The following is a 12,500-nucleotide window of genomic DNA, read 5'->3' as shown; positions in this document are numbered from 1 at the left end:
TCATTACACGAAAAATACATATGAACTCATAAGAGCGATGAATGAACAAAAGTTTTGTAATGTGAATGTTCCCATACAAGTAATATCTCGTTAAATTTTTAAGATATATTAATAAATTATTTTCCTTTAGTAGTAACATATATATATATATATATATATTTTATTTATATTTATTTATTTTCACATATTTAAATTTTTTTTGTTTTTTTTTTTTGAAGGCTAGATGTATAGCTGTAAATCCAATTTTTAACAACTACATTGGAGTATGCTCTAACGATATGCTATCGAGAGTTTATGACAGACGAATGCTAGGGAAGTTCTCATTAAACGAAAAAATGACTTTAAGGAGTTGTATTCCTTCAGATACATATTATCCAAAACATCTATGGAATTATATTGATGAAGAAAGCGATTTTAGGATAAATTATCATCTTTTTTATAGTACAGATTTAGGTTGGTCTAATGATGGTAAATATTTAGGTGTGACATATAATACAGAACATGTATATTTATATGATTTTTTAAATAGAGAAGAAGAAAGAAGTTTAAATTATAACCTTATAGATAATGATACTAAATTCGACTATAACAAAAGTTTTGATATATTATTTCCACCACATGATATTAAGGATGGATATATGTATTGGGATAATATAAAAAATGATAGAAATAGGATGAAAGAGTATTTTGATTATATTAATGATATGTCATTAATACAAGATATTGAAAAATCAGCTATATTAGCTTATGATAATAAAGAATATTATAAAGCAGAATATTTATATAACAATTGTTTAAATTTGTCAAGAAATAAAAATATTAGAAAAATTTTATATTGTAATTTAGCTATGGTTTTAATACAAAGAAAAGCAAGAAATGATGGTTATTTAGCTGAACAGTATGCATTAGAAGCTTTAAAATTAGATCCAAATTATTACAAAGCTGTATATAGAAGAATTCAAGCAAATATTATTAATAATAGATTAATAAATGCCTACAGAATTACATTATCAGCTTGTTCACATTTTAAAGGTGTTTTTGAATTTATTTACTTAAGAAAAAAAATTAGAAGAACATTGTATCATATTTATAAGGATAAAATATATTCCTATTGGAGAAATCAAAATAATGACACTGAAGATTCTAAACAACCATATTATTATTCTACGATAAAAAAACAAACTAGTAAAGTTCAACAAAAAGACGAAAAAGAAAGAATCCAAGATAATTGTTCTGAATTCTTAGATATAAGTGACAATACTGCTTATAGTTATGATAGTATACGTACTGATGATAGTGATTTTACGGATGACCCTTATGGAAGCGATTACCTAGATTGTTCAGATAAAACTAGAAAGATGAGCACTTTAGGAGAAAAGGAAATAAAACAAAGAGAGAAAAATTTGAACATGGAAAGTAAACATGTGGAGAGTGTAAATATGGACAGCGTAAATGTGGAGAGTGTAAATATGGACAGCGTAAATGTGGAGAGTGTAAATATGGACAGCGTAAATGTGGAGAATGAAAATATGGACAGCTTAAATGTGGAACGTATAAATGAAGAGAGTGTAAATCTAATAAATGATAAAAGAAGATATAATAATCCCCAAAATAGTGGCCATGTAAATATTGAGAATGATAGAAGTGAAACCACATATAAAGAAATAAAAGAAGATAATGATTTAGGAAAAAAAAAGGAAGAGAACAATAAGTATAATGAAAACTATAAGATCAATAAAAAAAATATAGAAAAAAATGACACTTGTAATAATAATAATTATGATAATGTACTGATGATAAGTGAAATGAAAAAAATAAAAGAAAAGGAAAAAAAAGAAAGGGAATTAAAAAAAGCATTATCTTTAAAAAGAAGAAAAAAATATACAAATATAATTGATATTATTGCTTCAGAAGAATTATATAGTCTTCCAAATTCTTATCCTTTTTTCTTAATATATTATGTAAGTTTCTGTTATAGAAATTCTATAAACGCATGGAATGGATGGCCATCTTTTAATGATTTATATAAAACCTATAATATATGCGAGAAAATATTGAAAGAAAAAAAAAGAAAAGATAAGAAAGGAAAAAATAACAAAAGTATTAAAAGAATTAATTGTAACTACGAATATATTTTCAAACACAAAGAAGCCGAAAATATATCTTATTTTAATAAAAAAGATAAAAAGAATATATTAAAAAATAATTACTCAAACAAGTTTATGAAGAATAATATGTTAAAGGATAGTTCCAAAAGAAAAAAAATTCGTAAATCGTCTCAATCTGATATATATGAAGAATATAAAAAAATTAAAAAAAATCAAAAAAATTTTCATTTGAACAATAGTGATGATCATAATATAGAACATATTTCTGGACATAGAGATGAAACATATATTCTGGATAACACTAATATATATGATGATGATAATAATAATAATAATAATAATACGAATGATATAACAAAATATAATAAAAAGGGAAAAAACAAAATATCACACACACAAAAAAATACTAATACAAACACACACATACAATTTAACGAGAACAAAGAAGAGGAAATAAAGACATCAAATAATATATTGAAATTTAATAAAAGAAATAAAGATATATATGAAGATGTAAAAAGCGATGAACCAAAGGAAAGATATGCATGGCTAGAAGAAAAATGTTTTATAGGGAAAAAAAAAAGAAAACATGGGAAAAAACAAAACACAATGGATATAAAAAGAAATGCATATTTAAAAAAAAAAAGAAAGAGAAAAAATTTAACAGATGATGATAATTATAATGATGGTGACAAAGATAATGATAATAATAATGATAATAATGATAATAATGATAATAATAATAATAATAATAATAATCAAAATAATTATTATCTTCATTATGGTTTTTTATCTGCTTTATACAATAGAACTCATTCTCATGACAATGATAAAGAACGGGACAGAAAAGAAAATTTAAAAAACGAAATTAGTTATATTTTAGAAGAATTATCTAAAAAAAATTCTCCCAAAAATTTAGTCAGAATAAATATATACCACGAAGCTTATCACACTGTAACAATGAATCAACTTTACGGATACAATGAAAGTTCTTTTCACTTGAACAATGTATCTTTGAATGTTTCTGTAAACAACGAAAGGAATAGTGTAACTAATGAGGAAACATATGAGAATAATGGAAATTATGAATATGCGGATACAAGTATATATAACGAAAGCAATGTAGATATTATGAATAGTTGGGATAATATGAATTATTCAGAAAATTTTGTCCGTACAAACGTTTCAGATAATACCTTGAGTATAGGGCATTATAGCAATACGGATGTTACTAACATTACAGATAATGTTAACAGTAATAATGATAATAATAATGATGATAATAATGATAATAATAGTGATGATAATAATGATGATAATAGTGATAATAATAATGATGATAATAATGATAATAATAATGATGATAATAATGATAATAATAATGATGATAATAATGATAATAATAATAATAATGATCAAAATAATGATAATAACCAAAATGTCGAGGAAAATAAAATAATTGGAAAAGTGGAATCTGTGTCTCAGGAATTATATAACAATTATAAAATCGATGATATTCAATTAGGTAATTACATAGATACATTATTAGTAGGCAATAATTATAAAATTAATAATAATATGTTAGCTTCCTGTTATGGAACTTCTATTAGAAGTAACAATACATCTAATTTAGGAATAAATATGAATCAAATTATACCATATGATGATAATTCTATTATAGTGGGTAGTCCAATCACTAAAAATTATTATCTATACATTAATAACTTTTATGATTTTGTTTATAATTATAATAAAAATAATATCATTAGAAAGAATATTAACCATTCCAATAATAATAATAATAATAATAATAATAATATGTACAAACTACAAAAGAACACAACAAGTTACCACAATTCATCAAGCTACTATAGTGATATATCTGATTGGAATAATAATCAGATACCTAAAAATAAACTACACAAAAAGGGGTATAAATATTATTCTAATGACTGCGAGGTATGCAGTAAAAAATATAATAAAGTGAAAGAAGAAAAAGAAAATAAAAGAAAAAAAAAAAAAGTAAAAAAAGAAGAAGAAAGAAAATTTAGTGATACTGAAAAAAAAAATATAAGTGATAAAGAAAAACAATGGAATGATGTAAAAAAAAAAATGTCTTCGTATTATAAAAATGAATATGATATGAGATATTATGAAAAGTATAGGACGGGAAAAAAAAAGAAACAACAAAATAAAGACTGTTCTTATAAAAAGGATAAAACTAATAGTGATGGTGATAATAGTAGTAATGATAAAATAGGGGATGATGTAAATCATAATATTATGGGATTCTTTGAAAAATCCTCTGGTAGGAATGAAGACATTTTAAATATAAAGAAGAAGAAGAAGGAAAAAAAAAAAAAGGATTCAAATAAAAAATCAGATCCTCTAGAATATTCTAAAATGAATATAGAAAATTATAATTTAAAAAGAAATATAAAGAAGAAAGAAGAAGAAAGTCATGATATGTCAGGTATATATAAAAGATATTTTGACAAATCTACTAATAATAATTCTCAACATAAAGAATATATAATACATGATTCAGATAATCTAGTATATAAAATCAATGTAGAAGATATAGATAAAAATAATATGAATAAAATAATAGCTTCTAATGAAAAATATTTATTAAATAATGGAGAAATTGCAAATTTTAAATTTGACCCTTATTCAAATAATATTGAGACTGATGAATCAGATAGTAGTAACTTATCTAAAGTAAGCTATAAATCAAGTTCATCTTATGAACATCAGTTTTATGATAGTTTTTATAATAATATTCAATACGAGGACAGAAAAAAACACTCAAACATTTATGTATTTAAAGAAAGAAAAAAAATAAAAAATTATGTAGAAAAAATTCAAGATCCTTTATGGGTGCCCAAAGGAACGTGCAAGAGGTAAAAGTGTATATCCGTGAAGGAAAAAAAAAAATAATAATAATAATAAAATAAATTGATAAAAAATGTTCATTTGATATATGTTCAACTATGTAAATATATATATAAACATACATATATATATATATATATATATGTGTAACTTTTTCTTAAGGTTTTTGGGACATTCTAATACTGCGTGGGAAATGAAGGAATTGGCATTTTGGAATGATGACGTTATATTGGCTGCTTCTGATAATGGCGAGGTTTATTTTTGGAGTATAAAAGATGGTACATTGAAAGAAATATATAATTATGAAGAATCTTCCATATTAATTTTATCTAATAAATTTATACATATATATATTTATAAATTTATATTTATATATTTTATTTTTAAGGAAAATTATTAAATGTTATAAAGAGTCATGCGCGTCACGTAAATTGTGTTCAAGTACACTTGAAACAATATAATATAAATAAATACTCATATATATCTATTTATGTTAATAACTCATTCGTGTTATATATATATATATATATATATATATATATATATATATATAGGTACATCCACGAGGAACATGTTTAGCCACAAGTGGTCTTGAAAATTATATAAAAATATGGAAACCCCATGACACTGCTGAATTTGTTTTTGTAATAAAAAATGAACAACATATATATATTAAAATGAATACCTTAGTAAAAGAGTTTAATAAAAAAAAAAAAAAAAATTACATGTATTTATTTATTTATTTATTATTTTTTTTTTATTAAAGGACAAAAGTGTTGAACAAAGGTTGTCTGAAAACCAAAAACATATAGAATCGTCATACATGGATTATTATAATTTTATTAATTTTTCACCCGTTCTTCAAAAGTTAGAATAAATATTATATTATTTAATATTACTTTTCCATTTGTCACACTATACATATATATATATATATATTTTTAGAGCAAACGACTATATGAATTATTTTGACAGCATTTCTGACAACTCTGTTCAATAAGTGCATTGTTAAGGAGTATCCCCTTTTTTTTTCCATAATAATACTTTAACATATATATATATATATATATATATATGCACATTTATATAAACTTTCATATAATTGTTTATCCATGAATATATTTACATTTTTTTACTTATATTCATAAAAATATCTATTCCTTTTTTTTTTCTATTTTTTTTTTTTTTTTTTCTTTCATATATAAAAGTATATAACCGTTTAAAGTTTTTTATTAATTCCAGCGGGAATGCATTTATTTTTCATATTACGTACACAAACATGTTTATATACATTTGTATTTCCTTTTTTTAATAATAAGATAAAAGGTAATTCAAAATGTATACAACATATACTTACTGTGTAGGAACGTATTTATACAATATATATAATATATATATATATATATATATATATATATATATATATTTATATATATTCAAATTTATATATTTATACTTATTTATATTTTTTCTTTAAATGATATAGTGGAATTAAATATGATAAGTTTAAAAATAAAAAATATATATAAATTATTGTATTTTATTATTATTATGTATACGTAGATATTTTTCTTATTTTACATAAATATTTATATATATATATATTTTCACCCTTTAACAAGAAATATGAATTTTTAATATTTTGACTCCTGTGGTATTTGGAAAGTTTAATAGCTAATCCTTAAAACAAAGAAACAGGTTTAAAAATTATACGCTTTTTTAGAATTCATTTTAAAGTACAATTCATGTATGCACTTTGTTATATTATATATATTATATATATATATATATAATATATTATCAATACTATTTAAAATGAATATAAAAAAAGTATATGCATTTAATAATAAATAGGAGAAAAAGTTGGATACGAAAAATAATAGGGAAAAAAAAAAATATTGTTATATATATATATATATATATATATATATATAATATTAATTTATGCATATATTATTTATTATATATATTCCGATATTTATTATCAATTGTAAGCCCAAAATATTAATGTTAAAAAATACTTATTTTAAATATTATTAATTTATTATATTTTGTACGTAAAATTATTATTGTACATGTAAATAATTTGCATGAATGAATTGTTATATTATATAATATATTATATATATAAATAAATAATAAATATTATATTAAAAGTAAATTTATACATACATATTTATGGTAATAGTAATTATAATTAATGTGGTATTTTCTTAAATATATATATATATATATATATTTATTTATTTTAATTATATATTTATGTATAAATATATTTTTTTCATATTTTTATTATTTTAAGAATTAAGTTATATTTTATTATATAATTTTTAAAAAAAATATTTTTAATACTTTTTTTTAAAATATAGAATGATATCTATATTCCATTTATAAAAATTAGATATTCATTAATATTATATATATTTTATATATATTGCGAATTATTGTATTCCTTTTATATATTAATTATAATTTTTATTTATATTTTTACAAGTCCCATTATATATATATATATATATAAAATATATACTTTTATAAATTTTTTAAATATTAAAAAAAAAAAAAGATGGAACCAACAACTGAAACAAAAACAGAAGAAATTGATTTAGAAAAATATACTCATTCCGGTTCAATTGCCAATACAACTTTAAAGAAAGTTATAGAAAAATGTGTACATGGTATGTATATATATATAAAGAAACTATAATGAAGCATATGTAGATATATGAATATAAAAAAAAAAAACAATATATATATATATATATATATATATATATATTTATTTATTTATTTATTTATTTATATTTATGTTGTTTTTATAATTTTGTTTAGGAGCAAAAATTGTGGAATTGTGCGAATATGGTGAAAAGTTTATGAAGGATGAATTAGATAAGGTATATACAAAAAAAGAGAAAGGAAATAAAGTTGAAAAAGGAATAAGTTTCCCAGTAACAATTAATGTTAATGAAATTTGTAATAATTATGCACCATCTTTAGATTGTGTAGAAACCATTAAGAATGGTGATATAGTAAAGATTAGTTTAGGATGTCATATCGATGGTCATATTAGTATTGTTGGTCATACGATTTATATTGGTGCTGAAAATGAATCAATAGAAGGTGTAAAAGGAGAAGTATTAAAAAATGCTCATATTTTATCTCAGTTATTTTTAAAGAGTTTAAAAGTTGGTATTAATGCAAGTGATATAACAAAAAATATTCAGAAAGCTTGTGAAGAATTAAAATGTAATGTTATATCAAATTGTGTTACTTATCAAATTAAAAAATATATTTTAGAAGGAAGCAAATATATATTTTTAAAAGATAATGTTGAAAATAAAATTGATGATTTCCAAATTGAAGCAGACGATATTTATATTATTGATGTTATGGTTACTAGTGGTGATGGTAAAATTAAAGAAAGTGATCATAAAACAACCATATATAAAAGAGAAGTACAAAAAAATTATCAATTAAAAACGAATTTAGGTAGATCTTTTATAAATGAACTGAACAAAAAATTCCCCGTATTACCATTTCATGTAAAACACTTAGAAGATCAAAGAGCTGCTTTAATAGGTATTCCAGAAGCTTTAAGACATAATTTAATAAAACCTTATTCTGTTTACACAGAAAAGAAAAAAGAAGTTGTAGCTGAATTCAAATATACCGTTATGGTTAAAGAAGATGGAGTTAAACAATTTACTGGACTTAAATTCGCACAATTAAATAACTGCAAAACGGATAATTCCATTCAAGATGAAGCATTAAAAAATATATTAAGTTTACCTTTATCTGGAAAAAAAAAAAAAAATAAAGCAAAAAATAATGAAGAAGCTAATCAAGAAAATTAAGAAATTTAAAGAATTTTCAAATGGAAGGGTGGAGGGGAGAAAAAAAAAAAAATAAAATAATAGAATAATAACAATATATATATATATATGTATATATATAATTAAATTAAATAATATTTTTGTTTTATTTTGTAAATATATTTATTTGCAATCATTCATATGAATTTTTTTTTTTTTTTTTTTTTTTAAAGTATGAACAATTCTATAATTTAAAAATCTAAAATTTTATAAGTTTTTTTTTATAATAACAAAAACAACATTAAACAATATAAAAATATATATGTTAGACGTAAAAATTGAATTGAAAAAATTATATAAGAATAGAAATATATGGAATAAAAAATAAAATAAAATATAAAAACAATAAAATAAAATAAAAACAATAAAATAAAATAAAATAAAATAAAAACAATAAAATAAAAACAATAAAATAAAAACAATAAAATAAAAACAATAAAATAAAAACAATAAAATAAAATGGTTTAATAATATAATCACATTTATAACTAAAACAATATAATAAAAAAAGGTGCGCATTAAGACAAAAAAATAAAAATAATATAGTATAATATAAAACAAAATAATGGGTTTAAATAAAATTTATAATATTATATACGTAAAAATATAGAACATATAACTTATTCTATATTTTTAACGTAACGTTTTTTTTTATTTTTTTTAACCTGTTAGGCTAGGTGATTAAAAAAAAAAAAAAAAAAATCTAGCTATTATAAAATTCAATTCAATTCAATTCAATTCAATTAAATTCAATTCAATTAAATTATATTATATTATATTATATTATATTATATTAGATTATTATATAATTTATCCTTCTTATATGTATATTTAAGAGCATATAAAAGACAGAAAGATAATAACCACGGAAAACACGTAAGTATTAATAAGACATCTGATAAAACATTAACATTGTGTTTGTTAACATTGACATTTACAACAGTATGTATTTTTTTTTTATCAATATAATCATATTTATTTAACAAATGAGATAATAAAAATGTTCCAATAATTGAAGACCCTATATTTTCAAATGCATTCATTAATGCCATAATAAAAGCAGTATGTCTTTGTTTCACTATATCGATTATGATAGGTTTGTGTGTTCCAATATTTATCCATCCACTTAATATTCCCATAAATAATGAAATAATTACAAAATATATAAAAGAGGTAGCTTCTTTTGGAATAAAATAAAATAACGTAAACATAAGAAAAATTCTAAAACAATGTGTATACATTCCTATACGTTGACGATTTATATCTTTATTTAATTTGTATATATAATCACTTATAATTCCAATGAATGGTGATATTAAACTTGCACACAACCAGCTAACTGAAATGATAAAACCACTTTTAAAATCAGATATATTACAATACTGGAAAAAATAAATCATTAAACTTAAAACATGCTTAGGTATTCCATTCAACATACCCATAGTTATCATTAACCAAAAACTGTAGTTTTTAAAAACATACTTTATTTCATACAAATAAGAAAATTCATATTTTGATGTATTCTGTTTTTCATTTCCTAAAAGTTCATCCATTTCACCTCTGTTATCGTTTTTATCATTTTTTTCATACCTATTATTATTATTATTATTATTATTATTATTATTATTATTATTCTTAAATATTGAAAACGTATTTTTATTTTCATATAATTTTTTTTTATAATTCTCATAAGGTATTGAAGAAGATTTTAATAAAACATTTGATGTTTGATATATGTTATTCACATAATTTTCTTCAGATTCATTATTATTATTATTATTATTTTGTATTTTTAATTGATTTTCTTTTATATATGATCTGCTATAACTTCTTCTGGTAATATTATTACTATCCATTTTAAAATTAGTAATATTCTTGGAATTCATATTTTTATCATCATTCATTTTTGTTGTACCATTCATTATTTCACTCATTTCCTTATTTTCTAAATTTCTATATTCATTTTTTTTTTTTGGACTTTTTTCTTCACTGAAGTTAAAATTATCTTCATATGTATTTACTTTTACATTGGGACTTATTTTTTTTTTATTATATTCATTATCTTCTAGAATAATATGATCTTCTTGTTCTTTTTTTTTACTAGAACATTTTGTATCCATTTTATCTTTTTTATAATACAATGATGGATATTGTTCCTCAAGCTCCTCTAATTTATCTAATTTCTTTTTCTTTTTTTTTGGCTCATTAAAAACATCTGTAAGTTTATCAAACGAGAGTACATAATTCATCATAAAGTTCTCTTTAGTTTTATTTTTTTTTAATTTATGATTTCTTATTAATTTAAAAATGAAGATGCAAACAAAAACTGGAAAAAAGGAAATAATAAAATAACAAATACGCCAACCAGTAAATCCATAATATAATTTATTGCTCAAATTTGTATTTATTGATATGGATAACATATGAGATACAGATGAAAAGAAATGAAGGAAACCAAAAATGGTGCTTCTATTTTCACTAAATACATTATTTGTATATATTTTTTGTATTAATATATATATACATGAATTATTTATACCCATCACAAACATAAAAAAGAAAAAGTTAAATATACTATTTGAAATCATAATACCTAAAATGACTATTATATATATTATAGAAGATATAATAAGAATATTTAAAATATAACCATATTCACTTATTGTAACATCTTCGGATTTCTTAAATAAATCATCTGAATCATCTACTGAATGAAATATTATTTCTTCTTCTTTTTCTTCTTTACTTATATTAACACATGATATATCTTCCTCTTTGTAATTTGTTTGGATACTCATATCATCTATTAATTTTGTCGTTTCTTTGTAATCACTATCATTTTTTACACTTACTTCATAATTCGTCGTATTATTGGTACTTCGATCTTCTTCTTTTTCTTTATCATAATATTTTGTACAAACGATTCTTTTAAAAGTATAATCAAAAAATAAAGCAAAAAAAAAGTTCGAAGCTGAATATGCTAACTTATATAGGGTGTTCATATAATATAAACTTTTCACATCAACATTGAAATCGTTTTCGATTGATTTATATAATGATGGTAATGTCTGATCCAAATATTTATGTATAAAGGTAAAAAATAAAGATAATAATAATACATTTACATATGTATATTGTACTTTACTTTTTGGAAATAAATTTTTTAAATCACAAAATATCCTTTTTATTATAAACATGTTATTCTTGCATTTTTCACCATCATTGTTTGCTGTATCTACTTTTTCCATTTATTCAAAAAAAAAAAAAAAAATAAAATAAAAAAAAAAAAATAAAAATAAAAAAAAATAAAATAAAAAATAATTTTTTTTTTTTTTTTTTTTTTTTTTTTTTTTACTTTAATAATACGGAGTATATATATATATATAATATATATATATATATATATATATTATTATTTTTTATTTTATTTTTCCCTCTATCTCTTTCTCCGTTATTTCACATATATTACCTTTTCCTTACATCAAAAAAAAATTGTAACAACTTTTTGATTTTAAACACATATTCAATGATTTTCTTTTAAAAGGAAATTATTCATTATATATATAATATATATATTAAAATATATACACAAATATATTTTATAACAAATTAATTCAAATACACA

The 12,500-nt window shown here is 20.3% G+C and overlaps 3 protein-coding genes across 3 annotated transcripts in view; 2 read left to right on the top strand and 1 right to left on the bottom strand.

Annotated features, from left to right (window-relative positions):
- The window catches only part of PRSY57_1427700 (putative protein, unknown function), a gene marked incomplete at both ends in the record, with an annotated part of 7,205 nt that extends 1,202 nt beyond the window's left edge, over positions 1–6,003 (top strand). The window contains 7 exons of the mRNA XM_012909877.2: positions 1–79; positions 219–5,011; positions 5,166–5,281; positions 5,392–5,444; positions 5,558–5,692; positions 5,770–5,870; positions 5,949–6,003. The exon at positions 1–79 is cut by the window's left edge and continues 89 nt beyond it. Coding sequence (XP_012765331.2) covers positions 1–79; positions 219–5,011; positions 5,166–5,281; positions 5,392–5,444; positions 5,558–5,692; positions 5,770–5,870; positions 5,949–6,003 — 5,332 coding nt within the window. The remainder of the gene's footprint in view (positions 80–218; positions 5,012–5,165; positions 5,282–5,391; positions 5,445–5,557; positions 5,693–5,769; positions 5,871–5,948) is intronic.
- A 1,566-nt stretch (positions 6,004–7,569) lies between these two features.
- On the top strand, positions 7,570–8,857 carry PRSY57_1427600 (proliferation-associated protein 2g4, putative; the record flags this gene model as incomplete). Its single annotated transcript, XM_012909876.1, has 2 exons — positions 7,570–7,681; positions 7,836–8,857. 2 exons carry the CDS (start codon positions 7,570–7,572, stop codon positions 8,855–8,857), a joined length of 1,134 nt encoding a protein of 377 aa, XP_012765330.1.
- Positions 8,858–9,663: 806 nt separating this feature from the next.
- PRSY57_1427500 (metabolite/drug transporter, putative) lies at positions 9,664–12,123 on the bottom strand (the record flags this gene model as incomplete). The annotated part of the gene is made up of 1 exon (XM_012909875.2): positions 9,664–12,123. The coding sequence occupies one exon, from the start codon at positions 12,121–12,123 to the stop codon at positions 9,664–9,666; it is 2,460 nt and encodes an 819-aa protein (XP_012765329.2).
- Positions 12,124–12,500: the final 377 nt, after the last annotated feature.

This window comes from Plasmodium reichenowi, chromosome 14 (assembly GCF_001601855.1).
Source record: "Plasmodium reichenowi strain SY57 chromosome 14, whole genome shotgun sequence".
Lineage (NCBI taxonomy): Eukaryota > Apicomplexa > Aconoidasida > Haemosporida > Plasmodiidae > Plasmodium > Plasmodium reichenowi.
Note: the sequence above shows the minus strand (reverse complement) of the source record. Positions and strands in the feature narration are given on the sequence as shown.